This window comes from Podarcis raffonei, chromosome 11 (genome assembly GCF_027172205.1).
Source record: "Podarcis raffonei isolate rPodRaf1 chromosome 11, rPodRaf1.pri, whole genome shotgun sequence".
NCBI lineage: Eukaryota > Metazoa > Chordata > Lepidosauria > Squamata > Lacertidae > Podarcis > Podarcis raffonei.
The window spans coordinates 64,970,755-64,990,299 of NC_070612.1; the positions used below are offsets into that span (position 1 = coordinate 64,970,755).

The following is a 19,545-nucleotide window of genomic DNA, read 5'->3' on the forward strand; positions in this document are numbered from 1 at the left end:
TTTGAGGGGGGGGGGGATAAAGGCTAGGATTTTAATTGGGATAGGGATGCAAGTAGAAGCTGCAGAGCTGTGCCCGACAGAACCCCTGCCTTGGGCAAGAGCAGCCCTGGTCCCAGGACGGAGGAGGAGGAGCGGGAGGGGTCCGGGGTCCGGCTCTGGGGCTCCCGGGCTGCCCCGCTGTGGGGCACCGGCCCCTCTGGGAAGCCGGGAGGGGTCCCCCGGCCAACGAAGCCTCTTCGGGGAAGCCCCGCCCGCCCCGGCCGGGAGACGGGCAGGCAGCCGGCTGGGGCGGCGGCCGTGCGAGGCGGCTTCCTCTCGGGAGGGACGGAGGGCGCCGTCCACGGACCCGGTCTCTGCCCCGAGGGAACTGGCGGAGCATGACGGCGGCGAGGCGCCCATTCCCGCCGCGAGGCTTCGGCGGAGCGACCGCGGCGTCGGCGTCCTTAGTCGGGGAGGCGGCGTCTCGGTCGCGCTCCCTCCTGGCTGCCCCGAGCTCGGCGCTCCGCCCCGCGGCGCCGCTGACCCGGATGCGCTCGGCTTTCCCGGCCCGCCTCTGCCCGCGCGAGAGCCGAGAAGGAGGCCGAGGCGAAGGAGGCGGCGGCGGCGGCGGCCCGCCATGGCCGAGTCCCCGGAGGAGGTGGCGGTGCTGGTGCAGCGCGTGCTGAAGGACCTGCGCAACGCCTTCCAGCGCAACCCGCACATGTGAGTCCGGCCCTTCGCGCCTCCGGCACCCCCGGGAGGGAATGGCATTGGCCGAGGGGAGCCCAGTCCCCTAAAGCTCAGCCCAGAATATAGAACATCCTCGGCGAGGCAGCCAGAGAGCCGCCTTGGTCGCGGGCGCCACTTTCGGAGTCTAAGCCGGGGGGGGGCAGGTTCAGGTCTCTGCGCACCTGGTTTCAGAGCGTGTGGCAGCTTTCCCTTCCAAGCCTCCAGTGCCTCTTGTTAGAGACAGCGCGAGAGAAGAAGGCACTCCGCCATGGAGATTTGCCAGTGCTTCTGCCCGAAGAAGAAGATTGCAGTGTTGGTCTCTGAGCACATTTCCATTTTTAATGGTTCGGCGTTCATGTACTTTGGCAGTATCCCTCTCTTCATGGGATTTCAGATAGTTTTTTCGTGTCATGATGGCCTCTGTCGTGGGTGATCTAGCTGAGATTTCTGCATTGGAGAGGGTTGAGCTGGATTACCTTCAGAGTCCCTTCCAACTCCACAATTCTATGAATCATTAGCCAAAATGGGCAAATTGGGAGAGAAGAAAGGGGGGGACCCTCTGGATCATTAGCATGGATGTCTTTTACCAGTTAGAATAACTTGGGTAAGATCCCATTTCAGATCTGTGGTGGTGATGATGTTGATAATTTATTATTTGTACCCCACCCATCTGGCTGGGTTTCCCCAGCCACTCTGGGCGGCTTCCAACAAAAATTAAAAATACATTAAGATGTCACACATTAAAAACTTCCCTGAACAGGGCTGCCTTCAGATGCCTTCTAGATGTCAGGTAGTTGTTTTTGTCTTTGACATCTGGTGGGAGGGCGTTCCACAGGCCGGGTGCCACTACCGAGAAGGCCCTCTGCCTGGTTCCCTGTAACTTGGCTTCTCGTAGTGAGGGAACCGCCAGAAGGCCCTCAGAACTGGACCTCAGTGTCCGGGCAGAACGATGGGGGTGGAGATGCTCCTTCAGGTATAGATAGATGGGAGTTTAGCTCCTAAGGTCTCAACTTTTAAATTTTGCTCTGGAATTTGATTAACGTATAAGAAAATATTTTCAAAGATGAAAGATGACAATTATTGAGGTCAACCTCAGTTTCAAAGATGACAATTATTGACATGAACACGCTGAACAAATTCAGAATGCTGTTAAAAATAATAAAAGCATGCAACACTTTCTCCGCTTTTTAAATTATTTGATAATTACTACAGGGCCCACCACATATTAAAGGAAATATGTGTCCTTTTTCTCCATCTGTGTCTCCATAGGGACCACCATGACATATGGAGGGGAGTCATATGTCTGGAAGCAGGCAGTAAAAATGCACAATTGGGAGCTTTGATTGGCACATTTTTAGATAAATGTCTTCTGTGTGTTATGATGATAGCTGCATAGGCAGATGGTAGACAATCAGAAATGCGTTCTTAGTAATGTGTGAAGTAGCACTGAGAATTAGATGGCGGCATTATGCATCTGTTAGATATGTGTAGGTCTGTTCAGCGGTGGAGTAAGCTGATTGGGCGCCTGGGGTGGCGCGCTTACCCTGCGCCCAGGGGCGGGGCCAGTCAGGGCAGGTCGCCCCGAGCAGTCTGCCTGCTTCCTCCCCCTCAGCCGCCCTACAGCTGAGGGGGAGGCGGTGGGCAGACCGTTTGGGACAGCGCGCAACCTGCGGGCACCTGAACCACCTGCAGGCCCCGTGGTGAGTCCCGCCCGGCGTTTTGTCACCCTCCTCAGTGGTGATACCTGGGGGGGCCCACCCACACCGCACCCCATTCTCTGCCCCTGGGTCTATTATTTTGAAGAGACGGCTACTTTTTCAGTGTCATCCTTACAGGGTTTATAATACAGGTTGCTATAAAGTGAAAATTTAGAATAAGGACCCATTCTGAGATTCTTAAATCTCCTTGTAGAACTTATTGGAAAGGAGAACACCTTCTTGCGCATCCTGTATCAGCAGGTAACTGGGGGTAGACTTTGTAACTGGGCCAGACTCTAGAACGGGCTTCCTCAACCTCAGCCCTCCATACGTTTTGAGACTACAATTCCCAGCATCCCTGACCACTGGTCCTGCTAGCTAGGGATCATGGGAGTTGCAGGCCAAAAACATCTAGAGGGCCGAGGTTGAGGAAGCCTGCTCTAGAATGTAGGAAGCTACCTTATTCATCTATATAGTCAGACCATTATTCATCTTGCTCTGGATTGTCAACACTGTTTGGTGGAGGTTCTCCAAGCTTCCAGGTGGCAAATCTTTGCTAGTTCTACTGGAGATGCCAGAGTTGGATCTGGCACTGTCTGCATGCAAAGCAGCTGCTAAGGCTCCATTCTGAGAACAGAAAGCTTACTAATGAGTCAATTAACAATATCCTAAAGTAGTCCCAAAGTTGATGGCATTAGTACTCATCAGCACTTCGCACTTTTATTCCTTGACTTAAAATCTTGAACAGGCAGCCAGTAGAGTTCATTTTGTGTCACGTTGTACCTGGCATCGAGAAACTTCCATGGTCCAGATTGCTGACTGGACCTGGCAGATTGGGACAGATAACTTTGATAGCATATCATCTGTGTTGGTCACCTTTGGATTTCAGGTCTCATTCAGTGGTTTTAATCGGTGTAAATGGCCAGGGACCTATATAGTTCAAGAATTGCCACTATTGAGGCCCTTATCTAGAGTTGCCTTTTCTTTTCTTTTTAGTTTTGCAAGATCTTAAAAAAGAAGAAGTTTTGAGCTATTTTTAAGGTGGGCTTAAGGGGGAAGGCTTTTTTGCTGGCATGGTACCAACCCCTGGAATACTGTCAGAAGTTTGGCTTTTGGAGCAGATAGTGATTCTTTTAAGATCCTGAATCTGATCTTTAATTCCTGCTGCCTTTCATACTCGTTCTAATCTTTTAATTGCTTTTGCATATTCTTTCCTTTTGGTAATGGTTTTAATGGTTTTAAAATTTGTACTTATCCTTTGTCTGCTTAAGTCTTTTCTAAAAAGTTGGAATAGACATGATGAATAAAATGGGGTAGAAATGTTGACTAAAAGTAGAGCTGGAGTCTTGGGCAGGTGCAGATTTTTAAAATTACAACACCTGTACCCTGGGGTTTGTGGGAAGAACACCCTCCGCAAAATTCCCCAGCAGAGAAGTCTTCAAGTGGTTCTTTAAAGAGGACAGATGTGATCATGAGATGCTTGCTTTCTCTTTTACTTGGAGGGCAAAACTTCAATACCCACCAGCCCTTTGTTGGTGATTGAAAAGCCCTTTGTTCTTTAAGTGTAGAAGTAGGAATGAATTTTAGAACAAAATGTTTTTGTGTGTTGAGATCAAACATAACCATTCTTTCCACATCAAGGAGAGACACCAAGGAGAGCGGGGAAACTTCTGCACTTCAGGGGTTGAAAAGTGTCTTCATATATTGAATGGTTGCAAATACACGTTTATTACTGCATGTGAACCGCGGCAAAAAACTGCAGCCAATCTCTGTTTCCTGGATCATTTCTGTCTGTTGTAAACCAAGACAGTGGCATTAAGAAAGGAGTTGTTTTTTCAGGTTGTGTGGTGTTATCTCTCATACTGAATTTTTGCTTGCTCTCAAGTACATTGCTTTAATCTCTTTAGAAGAAGAGAACTTTCTATTTTTATGTCTGTAGTGGTTATAAATTAAACATAAAGAGTCATATTTTTGACATGTTTTGCTCATTTGTGTTTTTCTGACTAAAGTAGGACAAGCCACTTTGACTGACATCATGTTCTATATTTAAATATTCACTAAATTTGCCAAATTCAATGTGCGGTGTTCTTGGATCCTGCACTGGCACAGAAATTTGAAGCCTATTCATTAAGTAAGCCATGTAATGAAAATGGGACTACTCTTGTGCTTTTTATTTTGTTGTAAGGAGATGCTCACACTAGCAGTCTTACTAATTTGGATGAGAAAATAATGCTTACACTGTGCTTGAAGCATTAGAAAATGGTCTAATAATAATAATAATAATTTTATTATTTATACCCCGCCCATCTGGCTCAATTGCCCCAGCCACTTTCCCTTAGCTTAATATATGTCCTGTCTAGGTTGCTCAGAGATACCTCAAATTGCTTTGCGGTCCAACATCCATTCATTGCATTAACAGATACAGTACAAGTAAACGCCATTGGGAATGGAACATCTTGTTGCCTTCAAATATTAAGCCAGCACAGAAAAAATATAATTGCCATTTCAATTCTTATTTGATGTTCACAGGAAACTCTCAGTTGGGGCAAATCAGGTGGGGTGGAAAATATTCCAAGTGCTTTACAATGGTGCCTCGCAAGATGAAATTAATTCGTTCCGCAAGTTTTTTATTCTTGCGAGTTTTTCGTCTTGTGAAGCACGGTTTCCCATAGGAATGCATTGAAAATCAATTAATGCGTTCCTATGGAGACCGCCTTCAGACCAGGTCCGGGGACAGTCTGTCCCCGGACCTCTTCTGAAGGCTGGCGGGGGGAGAAGGACTTTTCTCCCCACCGCCAGCCTTCAGAACAGCCTTCTGAAGGCTGGCGGTGGGAAGAAAAGCCCTTCTCCCCCCGCCAGCCTTCAGAAGAGTTCCCGCAGGGCTGCCTAGGCTGCGGATAGCAGCCTGCTGCCCGGCGCGAGGGGCGCTCTGAAGCAGAGCGCCCCTCGCGCGGGGCAGACATCTGCAGCTTGGGGAGCCCTGCAGGAGTTCCCCGCAGGGCTCTCCAAGCTGCGGATAGCAGCCTGCTGCCCCGCACGAGGGGCGCTCTTAAGCAGAGCGCCCCTCACGCGGGGCAGACATCTGCAGCTTGGGGAGCCCTGCAGGACTTCCCCGCAGGGCTCTCCAAGCTGCGGATAGGGGTAGCAGGCTGCTATCCGCAAGCTGCGGATAGGGGCAGCAGGCTGCTATCCGCAGCTTGGAGAGCCCTGCGGGGAAGTCCTGCAGGGCTCCCCAAGCTGCGGATGTCTGCCCGGCGTGAGGGGCACTCTGAAGCAGAGCGCCCCTCGCGCGGGGCAGCAGGCTGCTATCCGCAGCCTAGGCAGCCCTGCGGGAACTCTTCTGAAGGCTGGCGGGGGAGAAGGGCTTTTCTTCCCACCGCCAGCCTTCAGAACAGCCTTCTGAATGTTGGCGGTGGGGAGGAAAACCTTCCTCCCACCGCAAGTCTTCAAGACAGGTCCGGGAACAGAGGAGAAGGCGCGCTGCGCTTCCCCGCCTTCCCCAGAGATTTCCCTATGGGCTTTCGTCTTGCGAAGCAAGCCCATAGGGAAATTTGTCTTGCGAAGCCGCTAAAAATCGGAAAACCCTTTCGTCTTGCAGGTTTTTCGTTTAGCGAGGCATTCATCTTGCGGGGCACCACTGTATTCTTCCAGGAGGGAAAATCCATTTCATTTTAACATTTTTAAAGCTTTTTGTTTTGTTAGCTTTGTTTATTAAATGCAAATAAAATAAACATGCTAAATTAGATCCCTCTCTAGGGCAGGGCGCTCCAACTTTTCATACCAAGTGGGCCGCCAGAGTACTTCAACGGACTCCACAGGCCATGCATTGCCTTGTCATATGGGGAGGGGGGAAGCGAGGCTGAAATCTGACACGCACACCCAGCCCGTGTGCTGCCTTCCCCAAGCTGCCTAAGCAAGGTGCCCGGCTTTGGGAAGGAGGAAGGAGGTCTCTGGGACTCTGCCAATGCCTCATGCCTCCTTCCCAAAGCCCACCGTACACCTACCTGGTTTTCCAGTGTGGGGGCTTGGGGGGGAGGTGTCAAATGTTTCTGAGGGACACCGGAAAAGGCCTTGGGGGCTGCATGTTGGACCACCCTGCTCTAGGACATAGGAAATGAATATGTGTTTTTATTATTTATACCCCACCCACTCAATTTAAGTGGAAAAAATCCTGATGCAAAATATCCAAATTTGCATCTGAAATATTTCAAGGAAGAAGAAGAAGAAGAAGAAGAAGAAGAAGAAGAAGAAGAAGAAGAAGAAGAAGAAGAAGAAGTGGTCCCTCACTGGTTGGGGCCACAGAGCACTAGCCAGTATTTTTACCCTGAACAGGAAGATATTCTGTTCATGTAATGGGAGTTGCCCCACAGCCCCTTGTTTCATCCTGAACAGTGGTGCTTATTCCCAGGCAAATGTGCCTAGGATTGCAACCTGAAGCAGGCAAGTGGCAGATCTGAGCGGGTCTAGGGCAGGCATAGGCAAACTCCAGCCCTCCAGATGTTTGGGACTACAATTCCCATCATCCCTGACCACTGGTTCTGTTAGCTAGGGATGACGGGAATTGGAGTCCCAAGCACTTGGAAGGCCAGAGTTTGCCTATGCCTGGTCTAGGGTGTCACATTCCCCTGAAGACAAAAGCAGCTTGCCTCCAGTTGGGCATACCTGTTTGCTTTGTAGTGGGACTGCCTGGATGCCCAGCTCACACGAAACAAGGCACTGTCCTCGGTTTTAACTTGCAATCTGCTATTTGAAGAGACTGGTTTCTGACCATGACAAGCCTCTATTCCCTGCTTCTTAAAGTCGGTAACAGTTTACTTTGTGTTTTGTACTCTGGCTCAGTGGCAATAAGTATTATCATTTCAGGTTTATTTCTATGAGAAGTGAATTTTGGAAAGAAAAGAGAGGCCCCAAATTGTTCAGTTCAGCTTTCTTTTTTCCCTCCTGAAGCCTGTTTCAGGTTACCAGTGCAAAAGGAGCTACATTCCTTTGTGCAAATTAATTTTTGCACCTCTGCAAGGTGGTGCAAATGAGCTGAGCTACTCAAATGACTCCTTCAAGTTGCCTACAAAGCTTCCTCTGTGATCTTGATCAAGTGCTAAATGCCTTCGGCCCCAAATATCTGAGAGACTGCCTTCTGCCCTGCAGACCCTCTTGTGCTCATTTCAGCAGAGGGGGCTCTCTTGGTAGTTCCAGCAGCCTCAGAGGTGCAGTGGGTGGCAACTTGGGAGAGAGCATTTTCTGGGACAGCCCCTGGGTTGTGAAATCTTTGTACAGTTTCTGTCATTTGCTGAAGAGTGGCATCTTTACATCCGAGAGAGAGATCTTTTCAGAACCCGCCACATTATTGTGGATGTAATTTGTTTTAAACTGTTGTTGTAACCCACCCAGGGACCGTATGGTAATAAATAAAGTAATAATATAATAGGAAGAAGGTGACACTGTCTCAGCCTAACCCTTAGCATCTCAGGATAAAGTGGGTCAGAAACTCTGTTTATCGGCTTGTCCTTGGAGGAAGCATGGGATAAAAATAAATATAATTAATAATAATTAGAATGTTCTGTAGCTGATAATTTTTTATTCAGCAGCTCAAAATTGTGTGCTCAAGTCTTAGCATGCTGAAAATTGCTTTGTCTTTATTCTTTTTAAACAAATGAACTAAATGGCCTGTTTCCATACTCCCTGCAGTGGAACAAAATAATGCACTCAGGAATTTATTTGCATGTTGTTGTTGTTCTTTAGTCATTTAGTCGTGTCCGACTCTTCGTGACCCCATGGACCAGAGCACGCCAGGCACTCCTGTCTTTTGATGTTGAGCTTCAGACCATATTTTGCGCTCTCCTCTTTCACCCTCATTAAAAGGTTCTTTTATTCCTCCTCACTTTCTGCCATCAAGGTTGTGTCATCTGCATATCTGAGGTTGTTGATATTTCTTCCGGCGATCTTAATTCCGGCTTGGGATTCATCCAGCCCAGCCTTTCGCATGATGAATTCTGCATATAAGTTAAATAAGCAGGGGGACAATATACAGCCTTGCCGTACTCCTTTCCCAATTTTGAACCAATCAGTTGTTCCATATCCAGTTCTAACTGTAGCTTCTTGTCCCACATAGAGATTTCTCAGGAGACAGATGAGGTGATCAGGCACTCCCATTTCTTTAAGAACTTGCCATAGTTTGCTGTGGTTGACACAGTCAAAGGCTTTTGCATAGTCAATGAAGCAGAAGTAGATGTCTTTCTGGAACTCTCTATCTTTCTCTATAATCCAGCACATGTTTGCAATTTGGTCTCTGGTTCCTCTGTCTCTTCTAAATCCAGCTTGCACTTCTGGGAGTTCTCAGTCCACATACTGGTTGAGCCTACCTTGTAGAATTTTAAGCATAACCTTGCTAGCGTGTGAAATGAGTGCAATTGTGCGGTAGTTGGAGCATTCTTTGGCACTGCCCTTCTTTGGGATTGGGATGTAGACTGATCTTCTCCAATCCTCTGGCCACTGCTGAGTTTTCCAAATTTGTTGGCATATTGAGTGTAGCACCATAACAGCATCATCTTTTAAAATTTTAAATAGTTCAGCTGGAATATCATCACTTCCACTGGCCTTGTTATTTGCAGTGCTTTCTAACACCCATTTGACTTCACTCTTCAGGATGTCTGGCTCAAGGTCAGCAACCACACTACCTGGGGTATACGAGACATCCATTTCTTTCTGGTATAGTTCCTCTGTGTATTCTTGCCACCTCTTCTTGATGTCTTCTGCTTCTGTTAGGTCCTTTCCACTTTTGTCTTTTATTATGGTAATCTTTGTACAAAATGTTCCTTTCATATCTCCAATTTTCTTGAACAGATCTCTGGTTTTTCCCATTCTATTGTTTTCCTCTATTTCTTTGCATTGCTCGTTTAAGAAGGCCTTCTTGTCTCTCCTTGCTATTTTTTGGAAATCTGCATTCAATTTCCTGTATCTTTCACTATCTCTCTCGCATTTTGCTTGCCTTCTCTCCCCCGCTATTTGTCAGGCCTCGTTGGACAGCCACTTTACTTTCTTGCATTTCCTTTTCATTGGCATGGTTTTCGTTGCTGCCTCCTGTATAATGTTGCGAGCCTCCATCCATAGTTCTTCAGGCACTCTGTCCACCAAATCTAAATCCTTAAACCTGTTCCTCACTTCCACTGTGTATTCATAAGGGATTTGACTTAGATTGTATCTTACCGGCCCAGTGGTTTTTCCTACTTTCTTCAGTTTAAGCTTGAATTTTGCTATAGGAAGCTGATGATCTGAGCCACAGTCAGCTCCAGGTCTTGTTTTTGCTGACTGTATAGAGCTGCTCCATCTTTGGCTGCAGAGAATATAATCAATCTGATTTCGATGCTGCCCATCTGGTGATGTCCATGTGTAGAGTCGTCTCTTGTGTTGTTGGAAAAGCGTGTTTGTGATGACTAGCTTGTTCTCTTGGCAGAACTCTATTAGCCTTTGCCCTGCTTCGTTTTGAACTCCAAGGCCAAACTTGCCAGTTGTTCCTTTTATCTCTTGATTTTATTTGCATATAAGCTAGTAAATTTGTATGACAAATAAATGAAACAAATTGCAAGCAATATTCTGTATATGCCTGTAACACTGAATGAAAAAGGATCCTCCTTAATGCTGGTAACAACATTAAGCATATTTGCCGTTTAAGTCAGTGAGACTTCCAATATCAGAATTGTGGCTGGCTGTCTGATTTCAGTGGTAACAGTCTTGCAAAGGACTGACACTTCTGCACTTAAAGACATACTTTGCATAGAAACTTAAATGAATATGATAGACCTGAATGACAGTCAGAAGGGCATCTCCAGATGATCAAAGTGACCAGGCTGGTGTATGAGGGACAAGGCCATGGGCACATTAGGGTTTTATATACTCCACCAGTCATACCTTGCACTGAGCCTGGTCCTAGCAGTCACCGCAGGGTTTTCTGGAGTGGCTGCAGCCAAAAGCCGGGCTGCTGCATTCTGCACTAGCTGCAGTTTTGGAACCAACCTCCAGGGTAGCCCTGCAGAGAGATCATCACAACAGTCCAGTCTGGAGGTTACTATGGGCCTGCTACCCCTGTCCAGGGATGGCCATAATGTGTGTTCCAGCCAAAGCTGGAAGAAGGCATTCTTGGCCAGGGGGGTCTCCAGTGACCAGGATCTGAGAGGAGCCCAAGTTACGTACCTGCTGCTTCCAGGAGAGGGCAACTCTGTCAAGAGCAGGCAACTTGCCAACCTCCTGAATTTGGGAACACATCACCAAAAAGTTAGCATTGACTTAAAGATCAGTGCTTTATTTATTGGTCTAATTTACATCCAATTATATCCATTCTTCCTTGGCAGCAGGTTCCATTGAATTCAGAGGGAGCTATGCCTAAACATACTTTCCTAGGAGTAGACCCCATTGAATTCTGTGGGATGTACTTCTGAGTCAACATATGAAGGAATGAGATACTAATTGCATAATAGGAGTTTTTCAAGGCTGAGTCTTTCAATTCTGGGAATCTAAGAACTAGACAGGCAGGAAGAAAAGAAGAGCCTGGCAAATCAGGAAGTGTAGAATGAACAACGGGCATACTTTAACAAGCATCAAAAGAAATGAAGAAAATAGTTATCTAATTATCTTTTTACATGTCTTTTTTGTTTTTAAGAGATGAAATTGGATTAATTCCCTGTCCTGAAGCCAGATATAACCGGAGCCCTATAGTTCTGGTGGAAAACAAACTTGGGGTGGAAAGCTGGTGTGTCAAGTTTCTTTTGCCCTACGTCCATAACAAACTCCTTCACTACAGACAAAGAAAGCAATGGCTCAACAAAGAAGGTGAGTAATTCCATAAAATGTGTATTATATGGGGCCCATCATTATTAACTTTCTATACAATTGTAAAGGGAGCCAGAACAAGTAGAGGAACTATTGAAGTTGCATCTTGAGTGTTGATTTTGTGCAAGCATTTTAAATAAGGTGGGGCTCCTAGAGTGATGTTCCCACAACACAGTAGGACACAGAGGAGCAAAGTGACTGAGCTTCTCCCCTTGTAAGCCATAGCTGGACTTACTGTGTCATTGTGGATCATTCTTCACCACGTAGAGTAGAAAGGTAGCCTATTGTCTGCTATATGCAAAGCAAAGAAACTTACCAGTGCAGTGCAATGAAATCCTAACTGTGCCTATTCAGCTGTAAGTCCTGTTGAATTTAGTGGGACTTACTTCCAGGTAAGTGGAGTTAGGACAGAAGCTTTAATAATAAAGTTTTAAAAATATGTATGGACTTTCTGGAACAGAAATATTTAGAGGGCTTGACACCTAAGAACTGGAAATATTTTTTATTTCCATGAATTGCTGGCTATCGTAAAGGTCAACAAGTCAATTAGCTTCATTAAAATGTGAACTTTTGCAGTTGCCATTAGTGACAGATTGAGCAAAATCAAACTCAGTAGCCTGAAGACAGATACAGACTTGAATTCCAACTAGTCCTCTGCAACAGCTCCTTCTGGTCATGGTGGGAACTGGAATTCAGGCATGTGGCAGCATTTTTTGCCTACTTTCCCTTTTTGCTGCTGCATCCTGTTCTGCCTCTCATTCTGCTCTGGAGTCTGGAGGTTGCCCAATCCTCAAGCAAAGGGGAAATGAGTGAAAGTCACCTCCTCATTTCCATTCACAGGATCTAAGTGCTTTGGTCCTTATCACCATCTGTAAACCCCTTTTGACAATGTGGCAGTTAGGCTACCATGTCTATCAACTGACTAAATGGATGCTTCTATAAACTGCTTTGAGGTTTGAGCAGTATATAACTTGTATGAAATAATAAATAAAGACACATTTGCAGAGGAAAACTGCATTCTCTGTTAGTACCATACTGTCAACACATTAGTGTCAGAAAAAGCAGGAATCATGTAGTGCAGACCACAGTCAACCTCCTCCTCCTCCTCATTTTTAATTTGTATGCCGCCTTTCTATCTTACAATACTCAAGGCGGTTTACAAGCTGAAGAAACAAAAAATGTACATCTTATAACAATCTAATGCAATACAAAAATGTGATAATAAAACATAGCTTTAAAATAAACAACCTCCATCAAAAAAGTCACATTCAACAATCATTAGAATAGTATAAAATAATAATATCAACATATAAAAGTCAAACAGAAATCCACTCAACAGTTACAATAATATCTAAAGTATAATCAATAAAACAACGGCAAGCCACAGTACATAAAACAATACAATACACATTGAGAAGCAGAGGGTAGAGCAAGGCAGGTGGAAAGAGGCCTTGCCTGATGGAGTTTCTCCCCTCACAGTTCTTCCTCCAGGAACAGCTCCCTTATGAGGACTCCTAGGGCCGGAGGGTGGGGCAAGGCAGGTGGAAGGAGGCCTGTTCAGTAAACACCTCAAACTCACTTCCACAGAGCTCTGATGTGGGGTTGGCGAAAGGGGAGTGTGTCTGATGCTGTTGGAAGGAGAGAAAAAATGCCTGTATTGGGGGACGAAGGGGTGTGCTTCTGTCCTTTGCAACCCCCTTATGCTGCTGACACGGCTGCTGCTATGAGAAGAAGAAAAGTGCTGAATTTTAAAATACAAACATTTTCCTGTCCTTTCTAGAGCAGCAGCTGTGGCAGCAGAATTGGAAGGGAGAATGGACAAGGTGAGACTTTGTCCCCTTTGTTCCCCTTCCCCCCCTCCGCCCCCCGTCCTGCACCAAAGGTTTAATGGGGCTTGGCCTGTCTTGCCTGGTCCTCTGTGGGTCACTAGCTGTGCCTGTACTGCTCACTTGCTCTGCTGGGCTTGTATCCATTTCTCCAGTCACAAAATCAATCAATCAATCAGTAGCTGAACTGGGATCCGCACAGTCACAAAAACAAATTAACCGAAAAAGCCTCAATAATTAGGAGACAGCCAACCCAAAGGTACAAAAATGAATGGGAAATTTATAAAGAATATTTAATTAAACATTGTCCACAAGTGAAAATCTGGGTCTTCCGGGTTGGCGCCATTGTTTAATGGCGGATTCCCTCCGAGCTCCGGAGGGAATCGGCTCCGTAGCGTCTGGGTCTGGCCGCTGCGGTGAAGCGGGGACCCTTAAAATCACAGGCGCGGATGCCTGTGAACACAGAGACTCGGCGGGCACCATTTGCGCCCCCCCAATCCGTGACGGAGCCTTTTTAAAGGCTTCGGAACGGAGGCAGGGTGAGGCGTGGTGCTGAGAGTACTCCCTCGTCTACGGAGTGAAGCCGCAAGCCATTGACAGAGAGCGCCAACTTCTTCTTTGGATCGATTGGACTCTAAAACATCAACCCGTGAGTAATACGGAGATTGGAACTTTAAAAAAAAAATTATTTTGGATCTGGAACGAGCGGGAAGGGGTTAAAAAGGAAGTCCACCCCCCCTCTTTGTAAACAATTTAAAGCAAAGGACCGAGCAGCTAAAGTCGAGAGAATTTGTTTCTTGCTTTTTAATAAAAGATCTTGACTTCACGATTTTGACATTATAAGAAGATATACTGGAGGATAAAAAGAATTTTGGGAGCTGAAATTTCACCCCCCCCCTAGACCCGGGAACGTCCTATGAGAAAGCCTGCTGTATTGAAGAGTTTGACAGCTGTCAAGTTAGCTGTCAGTCAGCTAGTTGTCAGCTGGAAAAAGAGAACATTGTTTCTGCTGTTTCTGCTGGTTTACTCGGTATAACTTGTTGAAAATAAAGAGGGCTGATACAAAATAACTGGACTTTTGGTTTTGAGCTGAAAGGAATATTAAGGAACTAAAATCCCCCTAGAGGGGTATTAGGGACATTACATTACAAAAATGGCTGGAGCATGTAAAATTCAAGCAGAATTGGACAGAGCATTTGTTCTCCTGGGAAAGTTACAAGATGAGTACAATGCTTTGTCTACAGAGGTTTCAGTATTACACTTGACAGTAAATAACAGCATTGAGCCTGATAAGGACTTGAAACAGGAAGCCCATTCAACTGAACAAATAAAGGAAACTGAAAGTGTAGACACGATGGAGCAACATGTTGTTTTTGAAGAAAATGAAGGAGGAGCTGGAATTCTGCAGGAGTCAAAGGAGAGTTGTAATATGAGGCCTAACATGATGATAAAAAAGGACAATAAAAATTTGATGCGGAAAGCCTGGCCTGAATGGGAGTCTGAAAAATGGAGAGATCTCCTTTGGAGGAGATCTGAAGACCTGAGGATTACAGATTTGCTGAAGGTGAAAGTTGGAGCTTTGGGGACATGTGGATTTGAAAGAAATTTGAAACAAGAGTTGGAGTACCCCATAGACTTTGCTTTCAAGTACGGAGGTCTGGCTGGAAGCAACATGGATCCTGTTGGGCCGGAGCCTCTCCGAGACTTGGGGTTTAACATGAAGGACTATCAAAGAGACCGGCAGAAAGGAACTGAGAGAGATATAAGGGCCTCGGACGTGAGATCTCCAGGCTAAATAACATAAAGACTGATGGATATTGGTTGGGGACTGGAACCGGGAAAGGGGTGGGTGGAGGTTGGGAATCCAAAGGGTACATAAGTATAATCTGCCTTGTTTTTTTGTTATATTGTGTTAGCTGTTTGGAAATTGGGATAATCGTGGAAGGGAAATTTTGGTCGACTTTAGGAAAAAGGTTTAAGAATAATTAATGAGGTATAAGTATTGATGTGTAAATTTGATAAGGTAAAATTGGTTTTTTTTTAAATTAAATGAAAATAAGGATGGTAAAAATAAATTGAGGGAATGGAAATAAGCAAAGTAAAATAATAGTATGATAGAACAAATGTTCAAGCTAAAGTGAAGAAATAAGTTAAGGACTTGCTGAATTGACAATTTAAATTGGAATACAAGAAGGGGAGGTGTGAGGAGGTCTGAGAAATAAGGTTAAGGAAAATAAGTATCTGAAACTTTATGTGTTTTTTCTTTTTTTCTGTTATGTATTTTTGTGTTTTTTCTATTTTGTTTATTTTTTGTTTTTGATTGTTATATGTTTCTTGAAAATACCAATAAATATTTAATCAAAAACACAAGTGAAAATCTGGACGTGTTTTGACTAAACTCCGCAAACTGCAAGTTAAATTAAGAATAATGAGACAAAATAGAAGAAAGAAATTGAGATAAGGAATACTGAAGCAGTGATAATAAAAAGGGGGGAAAGGATGAACCCTCACCTCAATGAAGAGGTTGGATGAATTCATATGGAGGAATTAAGAATTTGTGAATTAAGAAAAAGACTTAAACAACAACATTCCTCTCTTAGGAATTTAAGGATTTGTATATTTTGGTTTATTTGGAAATTTGTTATTTCTTTTGTGTTTTATTTGGAATGTATAATTTGTGTTATGTTGGAAATTCAATGAAAAGCATAAAAAAGGGGGGAACAAAAAACAAAAACGCAAAATAGCAAAAACAAAAGCGCCAAACTTAATCCGTTCTGGAAGTCTGTTTAACTTCCGAAATGTTCGAAAACCAAGGCGCAGCTTCCGATTGGTGCAGGCACCCTGGAAGCAATAGTCGACAACTGCATCAGACATTTGGCTTCCAAAAAATGTTCGAAAACAGGAACACTTGCTTCAGGGTTTTTGGCATTTGGGAACCAAAGCATTTGAGTACCACGGTACCACTGTATTGATAATGTAAAGGGAATTGGGGGTTGCTTGTGCGTAAAGGGTGCTGCAGCTCTAGGCAACGTTGCCTGGCTAAACCTTTCCCTGGCTGGACAGCCCTTTCTCCATGGCTGTGTCAGTCGCTGGCAGAATCCGTCAGTGGGCGTTTTCTGAACTTCTTCCAACATAAAAATTCTTTGACCCCAAGTCTCCGCCTAGCCTCTCTGTGCGGAAGTCTCCTGCGCAGAGTGGGCGTGCCCAACGGAGGTCCTGGGCTCTCCCCGCTGCTCTCTGTGGAAGAGTCTCAGAGCCCTCTCTCCGCAGTCTCCCCTTGCTTCCTGGTGTCCCTCCTATTTCCTTCCTCAAAGGAAGTTTGCTCTCTCTCCCTGCTGGTCCCTTCTCCTGCATCGTTAGGGAGCCTTACCTCCACTCTAGGCTCCGATGGCAGTTCCCTGACATCCACCTCCCCTCCAGGACCCCCCTCACCTCCGTTCCGTTCCTTTGGCCTAAATTCCTCCCTTTCCCCTGACGGTGATGCGGGGAATCCCCGGAAGGAGCTATCTCCCTCCTCCGAAGATTCAAACATTTCTCTCCACCTGCTGCTATCTGTTCGCACAGGGTACTCTTCCCAGTCCGATTCCTCTCCCCCGGATACCTCTCCTCCCTCCTCTTCGGAGGCCGTAAACCCCATAAAATCTTCCTCATCTGTGGTGCCAAATTGCTCCTCCCAGAACCTCGATGCGGGTTTGGGCTTCCTAGGGAACCTGCCGTGAAACTCCCCCCGGAGATACTCATCCCTGATGTTTTCCGCAGGAACCCACGTGTTTTCCGATTCTGGTTCCCCCTCCCAAGCCACCAAATACTCCACTTGCCCCCCTCGCCATCTTGAATCGAGTATTTCCCTGGCTTGACTACTGAATTCCCTCTCCTCCACGTGTGGGTGAATGGGGGCCACTCTCTCTCGCCCCGGCAATTCCAGTCCCTCCCTGTACGGAGAGAGTAGGGATCTATGGAACACCGGGTATAGTTTCATGCTGGTCGGCAACTTGAGTCTAAAGGCCACGGGATTAACCTGCTGTGTCACCTCGAAAGGTCCCAGCCGCCTTGGCCGCAACTTCTTGCAACCCCCCTTGAACGGTAACCCTTGGGTCGACAACCACACCTGGTCCCCTACCCGTATGGTTTCTCCTTCCCTACGGTGTTTGTCGGCCTGCCTCTTATACACTTCCTTGGCCCGTTCCAAGTTCATCTTAAGTTGTTGGTGTAAGGCCTCCATTTCTTGCACAAACTGCTCCGCTGCCGGCACACTCCACCTCTCCTCCCCCCTCCCCCTGGGAAGGCCCTGGGGTGACACCCATGATTGGCCATGAACGGGCTCATTCCCGTGGACACATGTTCCGCGTTATTGTACGCAAATTCGGCCAATGCTAGTTTCTCCACCCAATCGTTCTGTCTCTCGCTGACATAGCAGCGTAGGTATTGTTGGAGTATAGTGTTCGCTCTTTCCGCTTGCCCGTTGGTCTCCGGGTGTCTGGCCGTTGAGAAGCTTACCTCGACTTGCAGCAAGCTCATGAGCTTCCTCCAGAACCTGGAAGTAAATTGCTTCCCTCGGTCGGACAAAACCCTCAAGGGGGCGCCATGCAGCCTGAAGATGTGCTCCACAAACAGCCTGGCCGTTTCCTCTGCTGTCACCGCATGTGAGCAAGCGATAAAGTGGCACATTTTTGTTAACAGGTCGACAACCACCATGACGGCTGTTTTCCCCCTTGACTTGGGCAAATCGGTCATAAAATCTATGGATACCACCTCCCATGGTCTTCCCGGTGTGGGTAAGGGTTCTAGTAACCCCGCTGGCGCCGCCCTCTCCCCCTTTGCTCGCTGGCAGCAGTCACACCCTCGTACGTACTCCCGTACATCTTCCCTCACCCTTGGCCACCAGAACTGCCTGGTGACCAGCAACATGGTTTTGTGTTGACCAAAATGCCCCGCCGTCGGGTTATCATGGAGCTGTTTGAGTACCCTTCTCCTCAAGTCATCCCCTGGTATGTACAGTGCTCCCCTGTAATACAGTACCCCTTCTTTCTCCTCAAAACCCCCATGGTTTCCCCCCGTGCTCCTGAGTTCCCTGATCTTGGTTTGTGCGAACTCGTCGTCCTTCGTCAGCCCGGCTAGTTCTCGTCTCTCTACTAATACTCCCCCACACACCCATCGGTTCTCGGGGATCACATGTCGGGCTTCTGGTGGTCCTTCTCCTTCCATATACTCCGGCTTCCGGGAGAGGGCGTCTGCTCTGACGTTTTCCTCTCCTGGTACGTACCGAATCTCGAAGAAAAACTTGGAGAACTCCTGAGCCCATCGCACCTGTCGCTGGTTGAGTACTTGTGCCGTCCTCCAGTATTCCAGGTTCTTATGGTCCGTGCACACCTGGATCTTGTGCTGCGCCCCTATTAACAAATGTCTCCAGCGTCGAAAGGCTTCATAAATTGCAAGCAGTTCCCGGTCATAGACCGTGTAGTTTTGCTCCGACTTGCTCAGCTTCCTCGAGAAGAACGTGCACGGTCTCCAGCTGGACTGGTCTCCCGGCTGGAGTAGCACCGCCCCTACAGCTCGGTCTGACACGTCTGTCTCCAGCCTCATTGGCTTCTGCAGATCCACGTGCAAGAGCTGCTCTTCCGAAGCGAAGGCCTTCTTCAGCCTTTCAAAGGCCTGCTGTGCATCTTCCATCCAGACGAATTTCTTTTTGCTACTGAGACAATCTGTGATGGGCGCTGTCAAGTGGGCGAAGTTCTTGATGAACTTCCGGTAGAAGTTCCCAAACCCCAGGAACCTCTGTACGTCCTTCCGGGTCTTGGGGGTCTTCCATTCCAGCACCGCCTGCACCTTTCCTGGGTCCATAGCTAGGCCCTTGTCCGACAACCTGTATCCCAGGAACTCGACCTCTCGGGCGTGGAACTGGCACTTCTCCAGTTTGACCCACAACTGATGTTCCTGTAGTCTCTTTAGCACTTCCCGGACATCTCTGACATGCTGCTCCTCGTTGTCCGAATAGATTAACACGTCATCTAAAAAGGCCACGCAATTCTTGTACAGCAGGGATCCCAACACGTGGTGCATGAAAGATTGAAAACAGGCGGATCCTGATTGTAATCCAAAAGGCATAACGAGGCATTCAAAGGCCCCCAGAGGGGTGAACATGGTGGTTTTCCATTCATCCCCCTCCCTCATCCTAATCAAATTGTACGCACCCCGAAGGTCCAGCTTAGTAAAAATTTTCCCCTTCCTCACCCTGGTTAAAATATCATCAATCCTGGGCATTGGGAAGGTCACTGGTTCCGATACAAGGTTCAAGGACCTAAAGTCTACGACCAATCTGGGCTGTTTAGTGTCTTTTTTGTCCACAAAGAACACCGGACTGCCTCCCACCGCCCTTGATTCTCTTATGAAACCTCTTTTCAGGTCCTTGTCAATAAACTCCCGCAACTCCTGCATCTCCCTGTCCGACATGGCATACAGTTTACCCACTGGTAGCTGAGCCCCTGGGAGTA

The 19,545-nt window shown here is 46.9% G+C and overlaps 1 protein-coding gene across 1 annotated transcript in view; it reads left to right on the forward strand.

Moving 5' to 3' along the window:
* The first annotated feature begins 488 nt into the window (after window positions 1-488).
* Window positions 489-19,545, forward strand: part of PTAR1 (protein prenyltransferase alpha subunit repeat containing 1) — a 47,422-nt gene continuing 28,365 nt past the window's right edge. Inside the window, exons 1-2 of the mRNA XM_053408845.1 lie at window positions 489-702; window positions 11,059-11,228. Of these exons, the coding sequence (XP_053264820.1) occupies window positions 617-702; window positions 11,059-11,228 (256 nt within the window). The 5' untranslated portion in view covers window positions 489-616. The remainder of the gene's footprint in view (window positions 703-11,058; window positions 11,229-19,545) is intronic.